Source organism: Sorex araneus, chromosome 6, assembly GCF_027595985.1.
Source record: "Sorex araneus isolate mSorAra2 chromosome 6, mSorAra2.pri, whole genome shotgun sequence".
NCBI lineage: Eukaryota > Metazoa > Chordata > Mammalia > Eulipotyphla > Soricidae > Sorex > Sorex araneus.
In genome coordinates, this window is record NC_073307.1 from 154,857,935 (window position 1) to 154,884,944 (window position 27,010).

At 43.4% G+C, this 27,010-nt stretch overlaps 1 protein-coding gene across 3 annotated transcripts in view; it reads left to right on the top strand.

Moving 5' to 3' along the window:
- Positions 1–27,010, top strand: part of CTNND1 (catenin delta 1) — a 60,500-nt gene that overhangs the window by 18,636 nt on the left and 14,854 nt on the right. For all 3 annotated transcript variants that reach the window (XM_055141112.1, XM_055141110.1, XM_004620398.2), the window contains exons 2-7: positions 12,504–12,622; positions 13,813–14,102; positions 16,422–16,493; positions 17,563–17,715; positions 18,062–18,597; positions 24,901–25,364. In XM_055141112.1, the coding sequence (XP_054997087.1) occupies positions 13,908–14,102; positions 16,422–16,493; positions 17,563–17,715; positions 18,062–18,597; positions 24,901–25,364 (1,420 nt within the window). In that variant the 5' untranslated portion in view covers positions 12,504–12,622; positions 13,813–13,907. The remainder of the gene's footprint in view (positions 1–12,503; positions 12,623–13,812; positions 14,103–16,421; positions 16,494–17,562; positions 17,716–18,061; positions 18,598–24,900; positions 25,365–27,010) is intronic.

The following is a 27,010-nucleotide window of genomic DNA, read 5'->3' on the forward strand; positions in this document are numbered from 1 at the left end:
GGTGCCCGCTTGAGCAAAATGAACAACAGGACGAGAGTGCTACAGTATATAGACAGTATGTCTATATACCTCACTGGGTCTGAAAGGAATGGAAACAGGAATGCTGGGGTCCTACATTTTTGGTCTCAGCATGTTAATTGGTACCCAGTGTTTATGGAGTTAGAGAAACCTACCCTTGTTAGATTTAGTATGGAAAGGTAACTGCCGATTCTCTGCACATAAGTAGGGAATGATTTATAGAGGTTTTTTTTTTTTTTTTTCTTTGCGGGGAGAAGGGGTGTGTGGGGAGAGGGCACACCTGGCAATGCTCAGGGCTTACTCCTAGCTCATTACACAGGGATCACTCCTGGGGCTTGGGTTCCATATAGAGTGCCAAGGATTGAACCCTAGGTGAGCCATGTACAGGCAAGTGCCCTTCCCCCTGTACTATTGCTCTGGCTTCTGATTGGTAGTTTCTGAGGAATTTTTGCCCCTTTGTCTAGACTGAATTAGCACCTGTAGCTCTGTTTCTCTCCTCCTTCCTTTTTGCTCCATGTTTTGTGTTTTCCCTGCGCTTCATTCCAGATGTGAAACAGGCATTTCTTCTCACTTTGTGAATTGGGTAGCTGAGAACTCAACTTCTTGCCAAGCTGGCCAGTCCCTGAGAACACATACAAACCCGCCTTTGATTGCCCAGGAGGACAGCTGCCCTAGAGGCAGATTGCTAACATACCACTAGAACAATCCCTTCCCTCTGTTCTGTTGCTGGCTAGCACTATCTTCCTTCCCTGCTTCTAGTTCTTTCTGCTTCCCTTCCCAACGCCAGTCTGGGCTCGTGGTTTAAGGACATGTCACATTAAAAATGAAAGTAGGTGGGGTTGTATCAGTAGTACAGTGGGTAGGGCGTTTGCCTTGCCCATGGCTGATCCACACTCTGTCCCTGGCATCTCATGTGGTCCCCTGAGCCCACCAGAAGTAATTCCTGAGCGTAGAGCCAGGAGTTACCCCTGAGCACCGCTGGGTGTGGCCCAAAAAACAACAAAAGAAAACAAAAGGCTGGCATATTTGTGATCAGATTCTTTCTTAAATTAGGGATCAATTAGTTAATATACATATCCATATTTCTAGATAGGTAAATGTCTTTGTACAAAGTAGTACTTTTATTTTTAAAATGTTACTCTTTAAAAAATATTTTTGTTTTGGGACCATCCTTGGCAGTGCTCAGGAATTACCCCTGACTGTGCAGAGGACCATATGGGTTGCCAAGGATTGAACCCGGGTTGGCTGTGTGCAAGGGATTGCCTTTGTGGCTGTACTATCTCCCCAGTCCCCAAAGTATTACTATTTTTGTGTCTAGCACCTTCAGTCTTGAGTTTCTGTTCACTTGTATCACTTGTCATCCCGTTGATCTTCGATTTGCTCGAGCGGGCGCCAGCAACGTCTCCATTTGTCCCTGTCGCATGCTAGTGTAGCCCAATGATATCTGCTCGCTCCAGGAACAGGAAGAGCCTCAGACCATTCATTCAGGGTTTTGACGAAGAAGTCTGGCTATCTCGTTAGTGGGTGACCACGCGGTCTTTTGATGTCCCGTGGAATCTAGTCAGTAACAGCTCTAGTCCAGCGGTTGTCTCTGAATCGCATTACATGTCCGGACCATCTGGAGACTGCACTAAAAGCCTCCATCCCTCTCGGAGAGCCCAGCAAGCTACCGAGAGTACCCTGCCTGCAAGGCAGAACCTGGCAAGCTACCCGTGGCGTCTTCGATATGCCAACAACAGTAACAACAATGGGCCTCATTCACCTAACACCAAAAGAGCCCCCAATATGGCAGCATTAAGAAAGAGTTTCTGTTGCTTGAAAAAAATGGGATATATGAGGTAGGTTGCAAGAGTAACATCAAAAGGCCTAGCTTTTTCCATCTCATGTCTCACTTATTTCCCCTCTCCTCCCATGAAAATTTATATTCGGGAACTTCTCTATTAGGATTAGTATGCTTTTTAACCACAAAGAGTATAGAAAGTTAATACCCCTTTCTATGAAGGAGGAAGAACCTGGATTTGGAGTAGAACATACTACTTATTTCTGCCACTAACTTGCTATCTGGCTTGGGGAAAAAAGGTACAGTTTATATAAAGGGGCCAACATTAACCCAGAGGTTGTTGAGATCATTTGTGATAATTTATAGGGAAAGGACAATAATAATACAACTTTACTTTCTCTCTGTGATCAGATTTTTCTTTCCTTTTTGGGCCACCCCAGGGTTTATTCTTGGCTCTGTGCTCAGGGATCACTTCTGGAAGGAGGGGCAGGGGGGCGTCATATAGATTGCTGGGGATTGAACTTGAGTTGGCCATGTGCAAGGCAAATGCCCTACTGATGTGGTATCTTTTTGGTCTTCCTTTTTTTCTTTTAGATAGGGAGAAACATTTGCTTCATCTATCTGTCCTATTGACAAAATAGAACCATAACACTCAAATTGTTTTTTTTTTCATACCTTCCTTTACTTCTCTTTTTCACTCTTTCTTCCCCTCCAAAAAGGGTACTGTTACTTTTCAGAGTTTTGAGGAAATAGAGCTATGTAAAATATGATTCAGCTACAAGTGCATACATTCAGCCTTTCCAAGTTCTCTTAAAGTGAGGGACAAAGAGATGGGACATGTGTGGGTGGGACGGAATGCCCCAGAAAGTAAGGGGGTTTGGTGAGAAACTGCTTTTTTTTTTTTTTTGGGGTCACACCTGGCAATGCACAGGGGTTACTCCTGGCTTTACACTCAGGAATTACTCCTGGCAGTGCTCCGGGGACCATATGGGATGCTGGGAATTGAACCCGGGTCGGCTGTGTGCAAGGCAAACGCCCTAGCTGCTGTACTATCACTCCAGCCCCAGAAACGGCCTCTTTAGAAAAGGAATGTAAGCTCAAATAGTTGGATGACCTCTAGCAAACCATAAGGTTAAGCTGTTGTTCCATGTTTTTTTTTTTTCTCCTTCCCTCATCTAGAGAAGGGTATGAAGCTAATAAATGAGCAGATTAGTGATCATGGGAGTCCAGAACTTGGGTAGGAGGAATTTAGATAAGGAATATTACGTTTTATTGGGAAGGATGGGGCTGGGATTTTAAGATTTTTGTTTTTTTGCTTTGGGGCCACACCTGGTAGTGCTCAGGGCTTACTCCTGGCTCTGCACTCAGGAACCACTCCTGGTGGGCCCAGGGGACCAGATGGGGTGCTGGGTCATCAAACTTGAGTCAGTGGCTTGCAAGGCAATTGCCCTACCCACTGTACTATCTCTCCTGCCCCAGGAATACTAAGTTTTTGAACTTAGTTAAATGTAAAATTTCTTTTTATAATCAAGAACCCAACAGTGCCTTTTAATTTTGATTAAACTCATTTCCCATTATGTACCTGACCACCATTTTTGTCCCCCAATTAGTTGGGAAGGAGAAAGGCATTTGGCCTCTCCCCTTCCTCCAGTCTGGCACCTCCTTCTGTTTTTTTGCCCCTCCCTCTTATCTTTGTTTCCTTATCAGCAATTCCCTACTGCTCTGCTTTTTCCTTATAAGGCCACGTGAGGCACCATTGGCAGGCTTACTGAAGGGATTCAGGTAAGTTACTCAGTCTCAAGCTTTTAGGATTGAGAGAAAACTCTGTTATCAGCCCCAGTGGAGGGCCTTGGGGAGGCATGTGGATAATGGAGGAGGTGAAGGAGGCAGCCTGGCCTGAGAGATCTGAAGGACTCGTTAGACCAGTCCTGTAGTATGTGTGTGTATGTGTGTGTTTTCAGTCTTGGCCCCCTTCACTAGCTAAGAGCCACACCCTTCCTTTGCTTCAAAGCCAGCCTAGTATTTAGCCATATAAGTATGCTATGGTTTGGGGGGTTCCCAGAAAACTTAGGAGGGGAAAACAAGAGAGCAAAAGAATGTTTCATCTGGTTTTTAAATTTTGGGTCATGATGGCGAGCGAAGTGATTTTTTTTTCTTTCTTTTAAAGTCATTGTAAAAGCTTTAAATTCTGAGGGCTGGAGAGATAGTGCAGCAAGTAAGACTTTTATGTGGCTGACTCGGGTTTGATTCCTGGCACTCCACATGGTCCCCTGAGCCCATCAGGTGTGATTTCTGAGCACAGAGCTGGGAGTAAGTCCTGAGCACCTTTGGATATGTCCCTAAACAAAATATAAAAACCTTGAATTTCTGACAGGTAACTTTGAGTCACAGTTATACGATTGGAATTTTTTTTTCTTTTTGGGTCACACCGGCAATGCATAGGGGTTACTCCTGGCTCATGCACTCAGGAATTACTCCTGGTGGTGCTCGGGGTCCATATGGGATGCCCAGTTCAGCTGTGTGCAAGGCAAAATGTCTTACCTGCTGTGCTATCGCTCCAGCCCCTGGAACATTTATTTATTTATTTATTTGCTTTTTGGGTCACACCTGGCTATACTCAGGAGTTACTCCTGGCGGTGCTCGAGGGACCATATGGGATGCTGGGAATCGAACCCGGGTCAGCCTCGTGCAAGGCAAACGCCCTACCCGCTGTGCTATTGCTCCAGCCCCCAACCCCTGGAATTTTTTTGTTTTTTGCTTTTTGGGTCACACCTGGTGATGTACAGAGTTGCTCCTGGCTCATGCACTCAGGAATCACCCCTGGCGGTGCTCAGGGGACCATATGGGATGCTGGGATTCGAACCCGGGTCGGCCTCGTGCAAGGCAAACGCCCTGCCCACTGTGCTATCACTCCAGCCCCCCCTGGAATATTTTTAAGGTGCCCTATGGACCTAGAGAATGCCAGCTAAATCTTCTTTAATAAGAAATATTTAACATGTGTTTACATGTTTAATTTTTTTAAATTTTGGGGCCACACCCTGTGATGCTCACGGGTTACTCTTGGCTATGCACTTAGGAATTACTCTTGGTGGTGCTCAGGGAGCCATATGGGATGCTGGGGATAGAACCCTGGTTGACTGCATACAAGGCAAGTGCTCAACCCACTTTACTGTTGCTCAGGCCCCAAACATATATACTTATTTTAAATTCATTTTAATCTTTTTTTTTTTTTTCTTTTTGGGTCACACCTGGTGGTGCACAAGTGTTACTCCTGGCTCTGTACTCTGGAATTGCCCCGGCGGTGCTCAGGGGACCACATGGGATGCTGGGAATCGAACTCAGTTCGTCCGCGTGCAAGGCAAATGCCCTACCCACTGTGCTATGGTTCCAGCCCCTCATTTTAATATTTAAAATGCTTTAAAATGCCATTCACTTTCTTGTGAAAATGTGACTCCTCTGGCCAACCTCTTAGGTGCTCTGGACCTAAGTGGAGAATCTGGATGTTGAATAAAAGTAGATCCAGGAAAAGCAAGCAATTGCTAACATCAAAGACAACGAAGGCTGTTTTCAGTATATTAGTTTTGTTTTATTTTATTTTTTTCTTTTTGGGTCACACCCGGCGATGCACAGGGGTTATTCCTGGTTCTACGCTCAGGAATTACTCCTGGCGGTGCTCAGGGGACCATATGGGATGCTGGGACTCGAACCCGGGTCAGCCTCGTGCAAGGCAAACGCCCTACCCGCTGTGCTATTGCTCCAGCCCCAGTATACTAGTTTTGTAATTCTGAAAAGTGCTGAGTGAAGTGAGGTTTTGAGTAATCTTTAGGTTTTAATGTAAATCATGTCTGGGACATAAGGTTAATATGGAAATGAATCTTCCCAGTGAAGGGAGAAATAATAAAATGGTTCTGACTGAGCTTCAGACTGGAGCAAGTGGTGGGTGGGGTACTTCTTACTTTTAGCCTTTGGACTCTGGTAAATGCACTCTTTGTGATAAGAAACTATAGAAAAATCTATTGACTCAGTATATTCGTTTGATTTAAAAATAAGGGGGCTGGAGCGATAGTAACAGCGGGTAGGGCGTTTGCCTTGCACGCAGCGGACCCGGGTTCGATTCCAGCATCCCATATGGTCCCCCGAGCACCGCCAGGAGCAATTCCTGAGCGCAGAACCAGAGCCAGGAGTAACCCCTGAGCATTGCTGGGTGTGACCCCAAAAGCAATAAATAAATAAATAAATAAATAAGTAAGTAAAATGGTCATTTTTTTCTGTGGTTAGCAGGAATAATTACTTTGAATTTTGGGTCAAGTGATAGTTAAGGCAAATTAAAGCTTTTTAGGTATCAAGAAAGCTTGAATGTTAGTTCTCTAGTTCTTTAGTTTTCTATCTAGAAAGCTTGAATGTTTGAATGTTAGTTCTGTGACATGTTAGTGTCATAGGTGCTATATTGATTGTAGTCTTTTTTTTTTTTTAATTAGGTTAAAATTAGTAGCATAGTAGCAGTGCTTGGGGGTTATTCCACTCTCAGGGCTTGGGAGTTGCTCCTGGCAATTTTGAGGGTTATGTAATATCAGATCTAATACCCAGCCCTCCTGGATACAAAACATATATACTCCACACTGTTGAGGTATCTTTTTTTTTTTTTGCTATTTTTTTTTGGGGGGGGTCACACCCAGCGATGCTCAGAGGTCTGCATCTCAGGAATTGCTCCTGGTGGTGCTCGGGGGACCATATGGGATGCTGGAATCAAACCTGGGTCCGCTGTGTGCAAGGCAAATGCCCTACCTGCTGTGCTATTGCTCCAGCCCCTTAAGCTGTCTTTCTGACCTTTGATTGGTAGTCTGTGGTAGGAAGTTCTGTGTGTAGGGTTTTTTTTCCCAAAGTGTTTTGTGTCACACCCAGTGGTGCTCAGGACTTATTTCAGGCTCTGCACTCAGGGATCTCTCCTGGCAGATTCTCGGGATCATATGTGGTCCTGGAGTTCCAACCTGGGTCAGCCATGTGCAAGGCAAGTAACGTACCTACTGTACTATCTTAGCATAAATAATTTTTCCTCTTTCTGCAGAGACTGGTTTATTTAATTTTGGTCATGTCTTTGTGTATGCATATCTGAGCTGCACGTGAGTCAGAGAAAGGTTTTCAGAATCACCCATCTTGATAAACAACAGAAAAGAGGTGACCCACAGAGATAGTACAGTGGTTGAGGAACTCACTTCTACAAACTCTGGTTTAATTCCTGGACATGCATATGGTCCTCTGAGCACCACCAGGAGTGATCTTGAAGCGTTGCGGGGCGTGGCCTCCCCAAACAACAACAAACAACAAACAGAAAACCCAGAACAGAATTTCCTGGCCTATAATTTTACATATGCCAGTGTTTCTCAACCAGGTGTCATATAATGAAAATTGGTGGTGGGGTCAGCGCCCAAAGGGAGAGAGGCAACAGAGGGGAATGCTCTGCCAAAGAGGCAGGGTGGGGAGGGGGATGGGGTAGGAGTGTGGGGGAGGGATGATGGGGTCATCAGCAGAGGACGGGCACTGGTGGAGGGATAGATATTCAAGCTGTATATGACTGAAACACAAGCACGAGAATATGTAAACCTGTATCTGTACCCCCACGGTGATTCATTAATGAAAAAAAAATTGGTGGTGGGGGGCAATTTTTCGACAATATGAATTTTCACCCCCAACTTAAAGCTCAGAGAAAATTGTTATCACCAGTGGGCCCCATGTGAAAATTGAGTAATTGGGGCCCCATTGCACAAGACTAGGGGCCCACTGTTACGACAGGTGGGCCACAAGATGGAGACAAGGTGAGAAGGGGGCCATGCTCAGAAAGGGTGAGAAACCCTGTACTAAACCATTAGAGGAAACTCAAAATTAAAGAATTAAAATAATAAAATGGAAGCTTGTTGGACGGGAGATAGAAGTTCAGACCGTAGGACACTAGCTTTGCTTACATGTGACCTGGGATCAATCTCATAAAAAGTCCCTGCAGCCTACCAGGAGTGATTCCTGACTGCGGAACCAGGAGGAAGGCTTGAGCACAGCTGGATATGGCCCCACAATAAAAAACAACATTAACAAAAATAAATTGGAGCTTATTGAGCTATGACTTCTCTCACACCTCACAAGTAGTTTTTGGTAAAGCCATGACTTAAGCCCCATGTTTTTGGGCCTTTAGTTAGGATTTTGTTTTGCTTTTCTTTTTTTTGTTTCTTCTTTTTAAAAAAATTTATTTTTTTTTATAATGTTCACAATGTTTGATTACATTTACTATTCGATGGCTTTTCTTTTTAAGCATATGAAAAATCTCTGTAATTTACTGCATGTATGTAAATAGAAGGGGAGAATGTGGAGATTATAGGTGATTTAATTTTGTTTTTCTCAGGGGCTATTGCAGACTGCTCAGGAGTAACCTCTGGTGGTGCTCAGGTGACCATATATGGTGCTGGAGGTTTGAATCGGGGTTGACACCTTTGCAGCTGCACACAAGGCAGGTGCCCTCCCTCTTGTACTACCTCTTCAACTCTGTGTAAGCAATCTTGTTTCCTTCAAGCAGGGAGTCTTTCTAATAATGTTATGCGATTGTCTTATTTAATCTTCGCAATGACCTTGTTTATTTCTCTCATTTTATAGAGAAGGAATTTGAGCTTTAGAAAGACTAGTGGTGCTTTGCCCCAAAAGATAAGAGCGATGCTGTGAGTCTATTTCTTTAGCTGTGCAGAGGATTGAAAGCAGGTCTCATGCATGCCAGGGGTGTGCTTTACCATTGAGCCACAGCTCCTGCCTGGCACGTGACTTTTTTCATCTTGGTACTTGGTTGGTAAATACGAAGAAAGAACAAATTGTTGAGTAGTGTATTCTTTCAGAAAGCTCATTCAATTTGATTTGTGATTTGGGATTTTTTCCCTTTGCCTGGGGGCCATACCCAGCAATGCTCAGAGATTACTCCTGGCTTTGTGTTTAGGGAATTACTCCTGGAAGGGCTAGGGGGACCATGTGTGTTGCAAGGGTTGGCTGCATGCAAGGCAAGCACTCTACCACTGTACTACTGCTCTGGCCCCCTGGTTTGGGATTTTTACAGGAGATTTTTTTGGGCAGGGACTGGGGGGCGCACCTGTCTCTGCTCAGGACTTAACTTCTGGCTCAGCAGCTGGGTATCAATCCTGGCAGGCCCAGGGTGTTGCCAAGGACTTCATTGGCTTGGCCATGTGAAAGGCACCACCTTGTCTGCTGTACTATTGCTTGGACCCCTTCAGCAATTTTTTTTTTTGGGGTCATCCCTGGCTCTGCACTCAGGAATTCCTCCTGGCAGTGCTCAGGGGAACATGTAGGATGCTGAACATTGAACCCAGGTAAGCCACATCCAAAGCAAATGTCTTACCTGCTGTACTGTCCCTTTAATGAAATTTTTAAAAACTTAAAAAAAAAAAGAGCCAGGAGTAACCCCTGTCATCGCTTGGTGTGACCCAAAAAGTTAAAAAAAAAAAAAATTAAAAAAATTTTTCTTGTTTTTAAGCCACACTTTGCAATACTCAGGGTTTACTACTGGCTCTGTGCTCCGGAATTGGACCTGGGTCGGCTACATGTAAGGTAAACACCCTACCTGCTGTACAGAGTCCCCTATAAATAAACTATCACAAATTTTTTTATTGTTGCTATTCGTTGTTGTAGACTCATAGACCTATTGGACCTATGACTTGTTAAGATGAGTAAAACAAATTACTTTCAGAAAGTTGGTTCTTGGGGAAAGCATGAATCACTGATACGTTCCCCTCCCACTTCTTTATGATTTTTTTTTCTTTCTGTGAGAGCATATCTAATTCATTGAAAATATTAAGTGAACTTGGAAAGGTGCTATCTGGGACTCAGAAGGCTTTTTAACTCTAGTTGCCAAAGTTAGTCAATGGTTTGCAGGTTCTGGTCTATAGCATATTGTTTTCCTCCCATCACCTTCATTCTACCACATATACCTTAAATGTAGACATTATGGATAACCCTGTGAACTCTAAAGAAAAGTGCAGAGTCTGGGGAGAGAACACAGAAAGAGCATGAGGTGCTTCCCTTGCTTGTGACTCTTGGTTTAATCCCTGAAGCTGTATAAGTTCCCCTGTGCGGAGAACCAAGATTAAACCCTGAGAACAGCCAAATGTGTTCCAAAAACAAACAAACAAAAAATCCTTTAACTTTCATTCCCCTCCCCCCCATGGTTGGGGGGGAAAAAAGTTTTCAAGGGTTATAGAAGAGAGGGGCTAGGCTGGGTGGTTCATCTTAATACGGAGCTTATATTACACCTTTTGGACTCTATAATGGAAAGATTACATAGGCTTTGAAAGTACAGAGATTTGGATTAAATGGAAAAATTTGCTGTTAACGGATACCTGGGGGAGTTTCTTCATCTAGAGACTGTTTCCTCATTTGCAATAAAATTTACTTCCTCAGGGTTGTTGTAAGGATAGCCAGGATAATAGATGTAAAACACCCAGTAATTGTTAGTTCTTTCACCTTCCTTTTCTCCTTGGTAATAAAATGCTAAGACTTCAAATAAGGAACCAAGAACTTATAACATATGTGTAATGCTGTGACTGCCAGACAGTCTAGAAACACTCTGTCCCAGAAATACTACTCTAGGTGGGACCTCCTAGTAAATAGACTTGAAGTAGGGAAACCAGCTCATCCACTCCCTAGAACCCAGTAGTGTCCTTTTTTTTTCTGTTTGTTTTGGGGCCACACCCTGTGGTGCATAAAGGCTATTCCCAGCTCACTGTTCAGAGGTGAGTTATACACAGCATGTACCCTGGTGGGGCTGGGGATTGAACTTTGCCCTCCCTCCTGCATAGAATACACCCCTGCCCATTGAGCTAACTCTCTGGCCCAAGTTATAATTTTGATCAGTTCAGTTCATCTGCCAGTTCATAAAATAGTTTTGGGCTGAGGACATTGCCTTAATATAATTGGAAGGTAGAAACTAACTCTTGAAACAACTTAACACCTCACATTTGTATAACATTATCTCACCTGATCCTCATAGCAACTCTAGGTTAGATTGGCATAGTGCTGTTGGCATCTTACAGATGAGAACGTGACAGTGACTATTACCAATCTTGGCTAGTGGCAAATCCAGAACTGCGACTGGTCTGAGGACTGTTCTGTCCTACATAGTCTCTGCTTGCCTCTTTTATGTAGAAATATCTTCTCATGATTTTAGGCCCAGGAATCTTATCTTTCTGTTTCACTGCTGTCTTCAAATTACAGCTAGGCGATCAACTTTTAGAGCCATAAAGATGAGAGAACTACTAACCTTTCAGTTACTGCTTCCTGATTTAGAGCCTTACCTTCCATATTAACTAGCTTACGATCTATCCTGAAGCTCTTAATTGAATTAAAGTGGTGGGGGCAAAAAGCAGCTTAGTTATGGTAGAGTGACAGTTTCTTTGTTTAGCAGGGAGCAAGTGTTGTTACTGTATGACCCATAGTAGTGGTAGTTTGGGCTTTTATTAGCAAAGATGATTACAGGGCAGAGGCTGCCAGAGTGATAACTGCAGTTCAGGCCCTGTTGAAACCCAGAAATTGAATTTCTTTGGAGCCCAGAGTCCTCTTCATGCAAGGTTCATGAGACATTTTACATAGCAGATAAGGGCAAGTGCTTAAAATGAAGAAGTGAAAATGAAAAGGAAGCAAGATATTTTAATTTTTTTGCTTTTTGGGTCACACCCGGCAATGCTCAGGGGTTACTCCTGGCTTTGCACTCAGGAACTACTCCTGGCGGTACTTGGGGGACCATAAGGGATGCTGGGAATCGAACCCGGGTCAGTCACATGCAAGGTAAACGCCCTACCCGCTGTACTATTGATCCAGATTCAGCTCCAGCAAGATTTTAAAAATCTGGCTACTTCATTAAGACCTTTCAGTAGTCTGTTGGAATGAAGAGTGGGAATATGATAACTGACAATGGCCTTTGGACTGAGAAGAACAGGAGATGATAAGTGATTGTGGGAACCTAGAGCCTTAGAGGAATTTGGAGAATGATTGTGTTCTTGGATTTGGGGATCCAGTGGAAGGATCCCTGTAGTGACGGGGAATTAATTAAGGAGTTTATTGGATACCTGTTTATCAGTTTCTCTGTATGTTCTTGCTTGGTGAATATTGCATATTCTGTAAGGCAGACAGGCCCAAGTCTTTGTGCTTGGTGGGGCTGTGGGGAGCGTGGGAAAGGGAACTGAAGCTAAAGGCTCAGCCCAGGCTAGTCCCCACATGTTTTTCCCACCACGACTATTGCATTGGTTTCTCAATGTCTTTGTGGGCATGCTGGAACCGGGCTTTGAGGTTTCTCCCTCAGGGGTGGGAAGGAGGGGGAAGGGCATTCCAACAGTAATTTTTTTCTCTTTTTGGTTTTGCTGGGAAGAGGGGGTGAGTGAATATTTATCCATATTATAACCTGGTCCCAATTCTGTATAGAAGTAGAAGTATGCTGACATGACATTAGAATCCAGATTTAATGCAAAAACCACACCCAAGATCTTTATATCTAAAAGCAAAGTCTAAAAGGTATTTGTCACAATAAGCAATTCCAAATCATATTATAAACTATTCCCTCCCATTTCTAGATTGTTTTTTCCTAGTACCTGCCCCCCTTTTTTTAGTATAGTGAATATATTTTATCTTCCTCTCATTTTCATTTTTCCTTCGAATATTTCTGCAGCTCTCTCCTTCCTGCTTCCTCCTTGCTGTGGTGGCTGGGATGCTTCTCACATGACTTTTTGAATCTAGACTGGGCTGTACTCTGTGTTAAACCAATCAGTTACGACCTTCTGTTAACAGGTGTGTATGGAAATAATATTTATTAAGACTTAAGAAATTTTTAAATGCTTTTTTTTCCGTTAATGGTTATTAAGAGGGTGGGAGGATGGGCAAGGGCTAATTCTAGAACATGCCTTTCAATGTGGTATATTTTGGACTGCCATGAAGTTTTTAGTAGCTTTAAGAGAAACTTTATTAACATTGATTGTATGAGTACAATATGTCTCTGTTTACTAGTCAACTTGCAGTTTACACCTTTGTATGGGGAACTCTTATTATCTATATAACTCATTTGATGTGAGTTTGAACTACTTTGAGAGATAATTTCAGAGTTTGAGCTTTGTACTCCCTTTCTTTCTCCTCAAGAAGCAAAGGTCCCCAGCAATAGTGCATTTTTGCACATAGAATTTTTTGTGGTTCTGTTGCTCTTATCTCCATTAGCCAAAGGACATTTGTTTTGCCCTCAATATTGCATTATAGTTTTGAAAAACAAACTCCTTCATAAATATATTAAATAAATATGAGGGCTTGTTTTTGGTGATGGGAAGTTTTTTATCACTTCCATTTCTTATTAACAGTTTAGCATATAATTTAGTATTTTAACTCCCCTTCCCCCCCACCCCTGTCCTCATCACGGGGTTGAACCTAGTACCTCACACATGCAAGGCATGCATTCTGCCACTGAGCCATCTACCTGGCCCCTAATTTAGTATATTTTTTTCATCACTGCAGCAGTTTGAGTGTTTAGATTTGGCAGAGATTAAATAAGATCTATATTGCCCCTTTATCTCTAGGAGCAACCTGCCCCTGAAATACAGGGAGTGCTTATCTGTATTTTACAGTTACAACTTTTCATAAAGTTGATAATAGCAAAATTTTCCAGGGAAAAATAGTCTAATTTTAACCTCACGCCATGACTACGGTCTTTAGACATGTTCTTTCTTTCCTATCAATAGTGTAGACTTAGATTTAATTGTACCTTTCTTTTCAAAAATTATTTCTGATGTAAAGAGGGTAGTAGACAAAGAATCTTACTTGAGCAGACACTGGTGATGGACTCCTGGGCTTGGTGGTGGTGGTGGTGGCTTACTTTCTGCACTGCAGTTAAACCACAAAAGGCCATCTTTGGCTCTAGGGTTAATAATTCATCTGTCTTCTCTGACCTGTGTCCTTTTCTCTCTTCTCTTACTTCTCTCACCCCAACCCTGTAGTGTGAAGTGAGGGGGGTCTTCTCCCTCTTTCCTCCTCCCTCTGTGATCCACCTTCCTTTTTACCCTACCCTGCGGCGGCTCTGCCCCTTACCTTCATGGATGACTCAGAGGTGGAGTCGACCGCCAGCATCTTGGCCTCTGTGAAGGAGCAAGAGGCCCAGTTTGAGAAGCTGACCCGGGCGCTGGAAGAAGAACGGCGCCATGTCTCGGCGCAGCTGGAGCGCGTCCGGGTCTCACCACAAGATGCCAACCCACTCATGGCCAACGGCACCCTCACCCGCCGGCATCAGGTAACCCCTCTCTCCATCAGGTAGGATGCAGGTAGGACTTTGGCATGGTCATAGAGAGACTATGATTCTTGGGAAACGTCTCATGGTGATGGGTAGTTCCCATGCTTCTCATGAACCTTCCCTGGGGTGATACATTCTGTTTAGGAATTTGGGGATGTAGGGCCAGGCATATGGATCAACAGTAAAATTACATTTCTTGCATGCATGAGACCTTGGTTCTATCCTCAGCACTGCACATAATGAATAGAGAAAAACAGAGACAGGGATTGTTATTGCTATGCTGAGTTAGGTAGTCTTCTTTAGAGGTGTCCATCTGATTTGCTGGAATGGCATTTTTTAGATTGGGATAATAGATTCTTTCTAGTAATGGTAGATCATAGAGTTTGGAGTTGTACTCAAGATACTTTTGTTTTTTCTTTTTGGGTCACACCCAGTCATGGTCAGGTGTTACTCCTGGCTCTGCATTCAGGAATTACTCTTGGCAGTGCTTGGGGAACCATATGGGATTCCTGGGATTGAACCCGGGTCAGCCATGTGCAAGGCAAACACCCTACCTGCTGTATTATTGCTCCGGCCCCCTCAAGATACTCTTGTTTTCTCATATTCCCCCCCACACCTCCACCCCCTTGGTATAAAAAAAAAAAAAATCAGGAAAGCAAAAAATGCCCCTCAGTGGTTGGGGATGGTGGCACTTATACTCGGTTCTAGTTCACTCTTCCTCTGGGAACAGTATGTACTGAGATCATGTGGCAGTGTCCATAAATTGTGTATTCCTGTTCCATATTGTCCTTGTGTGCTCTTTTTGTTGGCTGTGCAAGTGATGTCTTGGAGGAAAGGGTCATTGTTAATTTTGTCGGTTAGAGTTGAAGAGGAGGGAGCATCATGCTGCTGTTTAACCCACATAACCACAGGAGCCAGTGGTCTTTGGGTTGGCTGACTCTGTGATGTGACTTTGGAGTCGGTTTTAGAAATGAGAAGTATCTTAGTTTTCCTATGGTTTCTCTAGTCTGACCTTGTTGTGATGTAATCTGTCTGAGGTTTTTGTCTGGGGTGTGTGTGCGTGTGTGTTTGCATTTGTAGTAAACATTGCTTGATAGACTGCACTTTGCAATTCCCTGATGAATACTCATGCCTTAATAGTCCATTTCATTGGTTACTTATACTTTAAGACAGAGAAGGACCCCTTATGCTGAGGAGCATTCTAAGTGAGATGACAGAATTCCAGCTGGGAGATAATAAGGAATTTGAAGACAGATTGTTTACAATGCTCCTAGCATTATCGGAAGCTGAATAGAGGGTTAGAGAGGAGAAGTATATATATTGAAAGGAGAGAGCAGGTTGACTTCGACTTGGGGGTGATGGGGAATTCCAGGATTTAGTGTGTGGTTTTTCTCTTTTATTTTTAACTTCAGCTCAGCTATGAAACCACACCCTTCCTTCTTCCTGAAAGTAATGTTTAACTTCCTCTCCCTGTAGCATTACACTCCCTATGTAATAGGAGTAGGGCATGGGAAGAGTATCCCTAGGTGACTAGATCTCATTGTTGGAAGAACAGTCAGATGTATTTTTACATAGTGTAATGTTATTAAATTATTTTCTGCTGTTCAAGACAGAACAATATAAGGATGACAGTCTCAAATACATTCTGTGGGAAGTTCAGTTTGTATGAGGAGAGTTGGGGGATTTGATTTTTTTCCTGCTTGCAAAGAGAAACTCATAACTTTTCTATGAAAAGCTGCTTGACATGGGAGTTTCCACTGGTAGTAGTAGAGCATGAAAGATTTATGAAGCAATAAGCCAGACTTTTTGGATCTTCCCTTACCCCCTACTCTAACGTATCTTTCCAAAATGACTTATTTTTAGGGCTTTGGAAAAGATTGCGTGTTGGATAACTACCTGTGTTTCTGCTATTAACTCAGCAAATTGTTTTTCGGATGGAGTGTTTGTTATGTGCCACACACTGTTCAAGGCACTAAGGATATATCAGTGGATGAAACTGACCAAAAAACACCCCAGAAACAAACAAAAAAAAAACCCTAATATTCCAGAAACAAAATCCCAAAGCACAGCTTCTGCTTTCATGGAGCTTACATTGTTATGTTCCAGTGACCCAGACTTCCAGTGTTTCAAGCCTGATACCAATTTTGAAGAAAGTGCTAAGACTTAAGGAGTGATATGATTCTTTGTATGAGTACTGACAGAAAGACTTCAGGCCACTAATCTTTTTGAAATCTCTTTCCTGTTTGGCAAAAAGATCATTTGTGTTTAATAGCGCAAAGGAAGGCCACAAAGTGAATTGTCTTGTGGGCTATCTTTCAGAACGGACGGTTTGTGGGCGATGCTGACCTTGAGCGACAGAAATTTTCAGATCTGAAGCTCAACGGACCCCAGGTAATTCTTTTGGCACAAGAATTACTGTGTTTCTTTATTCATATCATTTTACTTCCCAACCAATAAGGGCATCTTAGTGTCTTACAAAGTACCTGGCACACTGTAAATATCTGTTCGTTTCTTTTGTTTAGGAAGATGAAGACATAGAAGGGCCAGGGAGATCAAAGGCACAGAGCACATGCTTTTCGTACTGTAGCCCCCGGTTCAGTCTCTAGCACTTTGCTTCCCCTACCACTTCCAGGAGCACCGTACAGAGAGTTGCTCCTAAGTATTGCCAAGTTTGTCCCCCCAAAAAACCAAACGGAAAAGTAGAACTTCGAGCTCTTTCATTTTGTTTTGGGATGAATTTTAGCGAACAAATACCAGTGGTCCCAGTGTTTGATCCTTTAATTAATGCATCGTCTTTCTTGAATGGGCATGGTTTCACTTTGTAGGAAACCCTACCTAAAATATGTCTTGAAGGTTATGCAGTATCTCAGAGTTACATGCCATCTGTCAGGAAGATGGCTCTCCCTGAGATTTTCTGCTCATCTTTTTTGATTTGTTTTGATTTTGGGCCATATCCAGTAGTGCTCATGGCTTACTGTGGCACTTTGCACTTTGCAATTCCCTGATGAATAGTAATCAGGGATTACTCTTGGCAGTGTCTTGGACCATATGTGGTACCAGGATTGAAGCAGGGTCAGCTGTACTGCAAAGCAATTGCCTTAACCCCTGTACTATCTCTGTAGCCTTGGTTCATCTTAAAAATTGTTGGCTGTATATCTTTTTTTTAAAGATCATTCAATTACACCTGTAGGTAACATAGTTTCTGCAAAATTAAATCTGCCAACTCTCATTGGGTAAAAGTTTATGTAGCTATAGTTAAATCAGTTCAAATGTGCTAAATGACTAGAACTGGGAAATTAAGTCTTCTTCCCTTCTGTACAAGTTAAAAAAAATCAGAATAGCCATTGCTCTGGGACTACTAGGCGATATATGAATCCGTATCCAGGGAGACAGTGATTTTCCATAGGGGTGGATTTCAAATATACATGACTTAATCATAGCTCCTTCTCTTTCTGTGTAGGATCACAGTCACCTTCTCTATAGCACTATTCCCAGGATGCAGGAACCAGGGCAGATTGTGGAAACCTACACAGAGGAGGACCCCGAGGGAGCCATGTCTGTGGTGTCTGTGGAGACCTCGGATGATGGGACCACTCGGCGCACAGAGACCACAGTAAACCGGCTTGTATACGGCTTTGGGTGGTGGAGGAGGTGCTCCTATCCTTGCAAACAGGGAAGGGCTTAAATACTCAGGGTGCGTGAAGGGCCACTGATCTATAATGAAGGGATAAAGAAAGTGATCTCAGCTTGGACAGAGAATATAAAGAATATACGGGAAACGAATGGAATGAGGAGAGAGAAGGTATATTAAGGTCTGTATTGGCGTACTTTATAGGCATCCTGCCTGGGACTTCCTAGATGGTAAATTATAAGACATTTCCAGGTAGAGTGAGCTGAAGGTCGGGGCCTCAGCTTGTATAGTTCACTTATTTATTATTTTTCTTTTGCCTTATTTGAAGGTCAAGAAAGTAGTGAAGACTGTGACAACAAGGACAGTACAGCCAGTCCCTGTGGGACCAGATGGGCTGCCTGTGGATCCCTCATCAGTTTCCAACAACTATATCCAGACTCTGGGTCGTGACTTCCGCAAGAATGGCAATGGGGGACCTGTTCCCTATGTAGGACAAGCAGGCACTGCTACCCTTCCTAGAAACTTCCACTACCCCCCTGATGGATATGGCCGCCACTATGAAGATGGTTATCCGGGAAGCGGTGACAACTATGGCAGCCTGTCCCGGGTGACCCGAATTGAGGAGCGGTATAGGCCCAGCATGGAAGGTTATCGGGCACCTAGTAGACAGGATGTCTACGGGCCCCAACCCCAGGTTCGGGTGGGTGGAAGCAGCGTGGATCTGCATCGCTTTCATCCAGAGCCTTATGGGCTAGAGGATGACCAGCGTAGCATGGGCTATGATGACCTGGATTATGGCATGATGTCTGATTACGGCACTGCTCGTCGGACGGGGACACCCTCTGACCCGCGCCGACGACTCAGGTAGGCAAGAAGTGGGGAAGAAACATGATATTTCAAAATTGGGAGTACAACCTACCCGCGGTGCTGTTGCTCTGTCCCCTAATGAAATCTTCTGGTTATAAAAGTTATGTATTCTTACTGTAGAAACGACTTGGAACATAGAGGCCTGAGGACAGGGTTCCGGGCTCTGAGGTGAGGTAAACTATAGACCAAGACCATAATGGTCAAACGCCATTATAGACACATTATCTTGATGATAATGTTTTTGTTTGTTTGTTTTTTTGCCTTTATGGCCCACACCCAGCAGTGCTCAGTGCTCGGTGCTTATTCCTGCCTCTGCACTCAAGGATCACTTCTGGTGGGCTTGGGGGACCTTATGGGGTGGCTGGGGATTGAACCCTGTGTTGGCTGCATGCAAGGCAAACACTCTACCTGCTATAGGGCTCCTGCCCCAATTATAATTTTTTTTTTTTTTTTTTTTTGCTTTTTGGGTCACACCTGGCCATTTACAGGGGTTACTCCTGGCTTTGCACTCAGGAATTACTTCTGGCAGTGCTCAGGGAACCATATGAAAGGCTGGGAATCGAACCTGGGTCGGCTGCATGCAAGGCAAATGCCCTCCTCGCTGTGCTATCGCTCCAGCCCCTATAATTTTTTTTAAATACTGGAGTGATAGGACAGCGGGAGGGCGTTTGCCTTGCATGCGGCTGACCTGGGTTCGATTCTTCCGTCCCTTTCAGAGAGCCCAGCAGGTACCGAGAGTATCCTGCCTGCATGGCAGAGCCTGGCAAGCTACCCGTGGTGTAGTCTATATGCCAAAAATGGTAACAACAAAGTAACAAGTCTCACAATGGAGACGAGACTGGTGCCCGCTCAACCGCTCAAGCAAATCGATGAGCAATGGGACTATAGTAGAGAAAGGTTAAGCTGCTTGCCTATATTTAGCTGCAACTGTGACCTTGGTTGGAATTCTGGCATATAGTCTTTGAGCACTGCCAGGCATGGCCACGAGAACTGCTGGGTGTGACCCAAAAACAACAACAACAAAATCTGTTGTTTCTAAGACAAGATCCCTTTTTTGGTGATAGTGTATTTACAGAGGAGTTCAAGTGTTTTTGTGAGTTTCTCCAGTTTCTGGTTAATTTGTTTGGTTTTTGGTTTTAGAGCCACACCTGGTAGTTTGATGTTAGGAGTTTACTCATGGTGAAGCTGTAGGAACGCTACTGTGAAGGACCAGGTGGTACCAGGGATCGAGGCTTCCTGATTGCAGAATCTGTGCTCAGCCTATTGAGTTATATCTTTAGCCTTCTGGTTTGCTTAGAGCATATCCCTTGCTTATGTGAGGACCTGGGTTCAATCCCAGGCTCTAAGTAAAAAGCCATGAAATACTACCACCAAGAGTAAAACAGACGAGAGACAGAGAGACAGAGAGACAGAGAGCGAGCGAGCGAGCGAGAGAGAGAGAGAGAGAGAGAGAGAGAGAGAGAGAGAGAGAGAGAGAGAGAGAGAGAGAGAAGGAGGGAGGGTGGGCGGGGCTCGAGCTTTGCATATCAAGGACCCAGGTTTTGTCCCTCCACTGTATTGCCCTCCAAGCAGGTTGGTTTAAAAAAAAAACCCAAAAAACAAAAATAAAATAAAGGGGCTGGAAAGATACTACAGTGGGTAAGACATCCAACCAACTTCGGCTTGATTTCTAGCATTCCTGGAGCACCACCAGGAGTGATCCCCATGAGTAAGTAATCCCTGAGCATTGTAGCACTACCAGGAGTAATTTCTGAGTGCAGGAATAAACCTTGACCATTGATAGATTTGGCTCAAAAACAAAACAAAACACCCCTCCCCTCCAACAACAGCAAAAAAAAAACCCACAAAACCCACAAAGAAATAAAATGCCCTTTATGTTTGTTTTAATTTCAAGTTAAAAAACAAACTTGATTTCATAATCCCTGATACTTTGTGCTTAGGTGTTTAGGTTTGGTACATTAGTACTGAAAACTCATTAAACAAGTCTCTATTCTGATTTGCTACTTATCCCTGGGGATTCCTTGGTGATATGAAAAAGGAGTGATTGAGGTTTGGTAGATGGTTTGTCTCAAGAGACTGTTTTATAATGAATGGTCCTTTGAAAATCTTTTCTGTAACCGACCAGATTAGAACTGTTTTAGGTTTTGCAGGTTACATTTAATTTGTGTTTTGAGTCACACCTGGCAGTGCTCAGGGGTTACTCCTGGCTCTGCACTCAGGAATTACTCCTGGCAATGCCTGGGAGACCATATGGAATGTTGGAGATCTAACCTGGGTCGACTGTGTTCAAGGCAAACGCCCTGCTTGCTGTACTATCACTCTGGCCCCTATAATTTATGTGTATGTAGTTACTGTCTTTTTGCAGCCATGAAAAACTGTGAAAACCATTCTTAATTCTGAGGTTTGACTCTTGGCCTTGCTTTAGAATAAATCAAAGACAGTTTTGGTAGATAACAGCTGTCTACAGAGGATTCTGCCCAGGGCGTTGGCTGTCTGCTAGTTTTGATCAGTCTCCTTTTTCTGACCTCCTCATGAGTTAAGTGATTGAACCTGGGTGCTCGTGTGGTTTCTACAAGCAAAGAGAAATAAGTACAAGAGATGATTTATAGTTGACTTTAAGATGAGGCTATTCCAGCAGCAGTAGATGAATTTCCGTATATAGATGGGGTCATGACTTTCTAAAGCACATACCTTGGTACTCATTTTCATTTTCCTCATACATTAAGTAGCTTTGGTTAACAGTGAACTGGGCTTGGCCCAGGGGTAGAGGCCTCATTATCTAAGTCTGAGTCAGTCGTCTTTAAGGTATCTTATGGAGAGCTAATCTAACTTCCATGTGACTCACCTTTTATTCCTGGGGAGGTGGAGGTTGGGAAGGAGGCACCACATCTCAGCTGGTGCAACTTGGGGCATTGGTAGGTAACATTTCTCTACAGAGGAGTCTGCCCTGGGCGTTGGCTATGTCTACTAGTTTTGACCAGTTGTCTCTTTTTGACTTCCTCATGAGTTAAGTGATCGAGCCTGTGTTAAGAGGGTGCTGGGGTGGCTTTTGCTGTCCATAACTGTGGTAACAAATATAAAGAGTCAGACAAGGTTTGGACTTGGATTTGTTCCAAATGGCAGTGAACTTAGAAACCTGCTTAACTTGCAGGGACATTCGTACTTCCTGTTCCGGCTTTAAGTAATACAAGGTCAAACTAAAACAGTAAGGCTGAGTGATTAGTGGAAAAAGCACTGAACCAGAAGACCCTCGTTGTAATTGTGCTTTTGCCACTAGTTATGTAGCAAGTGGGTTGACTGTGTGGAAGGCAAATGCCTTACCTGCTGCTCTATTGCTCCAGACCCTATCTTTATTATTTTTTAAAAAGAAGAATGTCATAATCAGTGTTGTAAAAGAAGGAGATAAAAGGACAGTTTCTCCGATGTTTATTTGTTTATTCATGGTCATTGTTTTTGTAACTGGTTATTACAATAAGAAAACATGCTAACTTGCAAAAGTTAGGGGAAAAAACCAGAAAAGCATACCATCCCTTGATAGAATTGGAATTTTACTTAGCACAAGTAACTTTTAAGGCTTAAAGTTCATTTTGCTTTAATCACTGTATCACTGTCTCCCGTTGATCATTGATTTGCTCGAGCGGGTGCCAGTAATGTCTCTATTCGTCCTAGCCCTGAGATTTTTAGCAGCCTCTCTTTACTCATTCTTCCCAGCAGTGCCGCATTGGAGGCTCTTTCAGAGTAAGGGGAATGGACCCATCATTGTTACTGTATTTGGCATATTGAATATGCCATGGATAATATTTAAAAATTATTATTTTTTAACTTGGTGCTTTGTGTCTCTAACTCACAGTTGAGTGATTGATACTGACAGCTAGGAGGCAGGCCCTCTGCTCAGGCTTAAAGCTTTGGTGACAGTGGGAGTGGTTTTGTGGAACAGACAAGGGGCTTATTTGGAAAGTACTGCACAATAGATTTTCCTCTCTCCTATGGGAGCCACAGTGAGATGAGCTCACAGATAATGGGTCTTTTCCTTTCTAGTGTTTATGAATAAATAATAGCATGACAGACTCACCCTCTAGTGGTTGTTGGTAGTACTGAAACATGAATGATCTCCAGTTAGATTTTACTCCTTACCTTCAAAATTTGCTTTTGTTTCTTTTCCTTTGTGACTGTATATCCCAGTTATGATGGTGTTCAGTAGACTGTTTTGACAAAATTGGAGAAAAAAGTTTTCCCCACTTTTTGAAAGTAGTGTTTCTATGAAACATTTTGTGAGCAGAAGTAGTGTAAAGTGAAAAAAATGATATACATATGCATTTATACCATTCCTTTTTCCTTTTGTTAATGTTTTGATGACTTAGGGTTGTGCACGCTCTTGGTTGTGGTGCTCCTACATATCCTTGCTGGGATTGTCCACTGGGCTACGTTTTAGGTGCAGGGAATGCCAGGTGGTAGAGCTACAGGTCTGTGCTCAGCAACTAGGACTTGAACTTGTGGCTTCATATATGCTGGACAGGTACTTTTTGCTACTGAACCAGCCCTAGGCTACTGGTAAAAGTTTTGAATGTTCTGAGAACTCTGAGATACCCCACCAAATCATACCAAATACAACATAAACCTCAGAGTAAAAGTAGGAATAATATTGATCCTCTAGAATGCAGTAACCAGGAATGAGCTTAGTAGAGTTACTTTCATTGCCTGGGATGCATGCTATTACTAGAGTAATTGCTGTAAGATAAACCTGAAAGCTTATTTTTGCTTTTGTCATAACAGTGAAAATTTTTTTGGGCTGGAGCAATAGTATGGCGATTAAGGTGCTTTCCTTGTGCACAGTTGACCCAGGTTCATTCAGTCCCCATACGACACCACATATGGTTTCCTGAGCTCCAGGAGTGATCCTTGAGCTCAGAGCCAGGAGCAAGCCCTGAGCACAGCTGGGTGTGGCCCCAAAACAAACAGATGAAAGTTATCTTTATATTTCAGTTAAGTAAAACTGAATTTATATTTCAATTAAGTAGTACATAGATAACTTGCAAAAGTGAAATGGTTGAACATATGAACTTTTGGGGTTTTTTGAGGGACAGCAATTGCCTGTGGTGCTCTGGGAGCATATGGTAACAGAAATCGAATTCAGATTGCCTTCCTGCAGAACATTCCCTCAGTCTACTGAGCTATCTTTCTGGCCTTGAAGCATTAACTTTTTAAGATACTCGGGTAACTCCTGGCTCTGCACTCAGGGATCACTCACTCCTGGTGGTGCTTGAGGGACCAGATGGGATGCCGGGGATTGAACCCAGGTCAGCCTTGTGCCAAGAAAATGCCGTACCTGCTGTATTATCACTGACCCCTGGAACATTAACTTTTGAAAAGTTGGGAGATACCCCTGTTGTGCTTAGAAATTAGAGACTAGAAATCATATCTTGAATACATTTGCTCAGTAGCAGAGATAACTTTGGGATGAATTGTAAAATTTAATATTCAAGGTATTACATCATCTATACCAAAATCAGATCATTTCCTAATGATGTTGCAAGAAGTCCTATACTATTTTCTTGCTGTCAGATCCTATTTTATAATGTTCAAATTATGGTAAAGAAAAGGCTTAACTTTGGAGTGTGTTTAAGAGTCCATCCAACCATCTGTTTCCTGTGTGTAAAGTGCTTCATTTCCTCTTTAGCTAAGGGTTCGTAAGAACTGTTCTCAGATTTGGTTTGGTTTGCTGACTTCTGTGGGTTGAGTCAATTACTTTGGTTACCTCTGCTGTCTGAGGGCATGTCTCCATCTAGAGTCTCCATCTAGAGACGTTACTAGCTGTCGGTTATCATTCAAATGTTTAGCAGTCAGTTTGGCTATGGTCTTATGATTAATATCTGCACATAATATTCTACATCCTTGGTACTGATTCTCTTGGGCCAATAGAATTCACAGAAAAATAGAAAGTTTTAATCTAATTACAGATGCCATTTATTTATTTATTTATTTTTGCCTTTTTGGGTCACACCCAGCGGTGCACAGGGGTTACTCCTGGCTTTGCACTCAGGAATTACTCCTGGTGGTGCATATGGGATGCTGGGAATCGAACCTGGGTCAGCCTCGTGCTAGGCAAATGCCATACCCGCTTTGCTATTGCTCCAGCCCTTACAGGTGCCTTTAGAATTAATTGCCTTGTTAAGAAAAATTGGTCATTGTATCATTCATGCAAAGAGAGAATAGACCTAGTGGACTGGAGCTGGAGCTACGCTTATCTTAAAGAAGATGGTACAGCTTGATGTATTCTTTCTACTTGATTCAACACTGCAGGAGCTATGAAGACATGATTGGTGAAGAGGTGCCCCCAGACCAATACTACTGGGCTCCTCTGGCCCAGCACGAACGCGGAAGTTTAGCAAGCTTGGATAGTCTTCGAAAAGGAGGGCCCCCACCCCCCAACTGGAGACAGCCAGAGCTACCGGAGGTGATAGCCATGCTAGGATTCCGCTTAGATGCTGTCAAGTCCAATGCAGCTGCGTACTTGCAACATTTGTGCTATCGTAACGACAAGGTGAAGACCGATGTTCGGAAGCTCAAGGGCATTCCAGTACTGGTGGGCTTGCTAGACCACCCCAAAAAGGAGGTGCACCTCGGAGCCTGTGGAGCTCTCAAAAATATCTCTTTTGGGCGTGACCAAGATAACAAGATTGCCATAAAAAACTGTGATGGTGTTCCTGCCCTTGTGAGATTGCTGCGAAAGGCTCGTGATATGGACCTCACAGAAGTCATTACTGGTGAGTTCTATGTCTAAGGGAAACTGCTAGTTCGTTCGTTCCTTCCTTCCTTCGTTCCTTCCCTTCCCTTCCCTTCCCTTCCCTTCCCTTCCCTTCCCTTCCCTTCCCTTCCCTTCCCTTCCCTTCCCTTCCCTTCCCTTCCCTTCCTTCCCTCTCTCCCTCCCTCTCTCTTTCCCTCCCTCCCTCCCTACTTCAGAGACGCTGGACCCCTAGATGTTAAAAGATACAACAGTTTGTTTCTCCTCCTTCCCTCCCTCCCTCCCTCCCTTCTCCCTCCTCCCTCCTTCCTTCCCTCCCTCCTTTCCTTTTACAGAGTCATTATTATGACCCCTAGATATATATATTAAAAGATATAACTTTTTTTTTTTTTTTGCTTTTTGGGTCACACCCAGCGATGCTCAGGGGTTGCTCCTGGCTCAAGCTCTCAGGAATTACTCCTGGTGGTGCTTGGGGGACCATATGGGATGCTGGGAGTCGAACCCGGGTTGGCCCAGAGCAAGGCAAACACCTTCCCTGCTGTGCTATTGCTCCAGCCCCGAAAGATAGAACAGTTTTGTCTCTCCTTCCTTCCTTTCTTCCTTCCCACAGGCCTTCCCTGCCCCCCCTTCCTTTTTAGCACTGAGGATTTAGCTCAAAAGCCTCTCCTGTGAGGCATTTGCTCTATCTCTAATCACATCCCCAGCCCTTTTAACTGAAAGATTCATGACCTGCTGGTCTTTGGATCACATCCTTTTCACAGATTTATTTGGATCATTGCAAAGTTCAAAATTTTAAGGAATTGTTTGCTAATGTTTAAATTCAGAAGACTTGACTTAAAATTCCAGATTCTTGATTTCTGTTAAGTGCGTGTAAGAATGATACCAGTGGATCTGCTTTCTGACCTAGAAGTAATTGGGCTGACTGGGGCATAGTTTGCAAGAATTTTCAAAACATTCTGTTATTTTGGGTAGGGCAGGGTGGGTGTTTTTCTTTTGTTTTGTCTTTTGCCACACCCAGCAGTGCAACACAGGGTCCAGGGGATTAAACTTGAATATGCCAAGGCTGAGCTCAGCCCTTTGAGCTCTGGCCCAGTTATTTACTCTGATTTGTTTTTTCTTCTTTTTTGGTGGTTCTAGGGATTGAACAACCTCACACATAAAAACAAGAGTTGTACTGCCGAGCCATATCCTCAGCCCCCTTTCTGTGTTATTTCTGACCACTTACAAGCTTACGAAAATTGATTCCCAAACTTTGAAGCTGGGTGTTATTTGCCACTTATCAATGTTCTTGAATTTCTCTTAAATGCCTGCTTGTTCAGATTTGACCTGCCAGATGTATACAGATATTTGAGCTTGTTCTTGTTCTTGCTTTAGAAAAGTGATTTTTTCATATTGTGGCTTCTATTTCATTAGTGCATACTGACACAATTTTGTGGATCACTATCAGTGTTCCAAGAGAAAGGAGAAAAGAAATAGCATGGCATTGATTTGTAGTTGGGGGCAACCTTACACCTCAGGCCATCTTTATACTATCTTGGGGATACTTTTGATTGTCATAACCGAGAGAGGTGAGAGTGAGTGCTACTGGCACCTAATGAGCAAAGGCCAGAGATAATTGCTAAGCATCTAAAGTGGGCAGTGCATTTCCTCACAACAAAGAAATAGCAT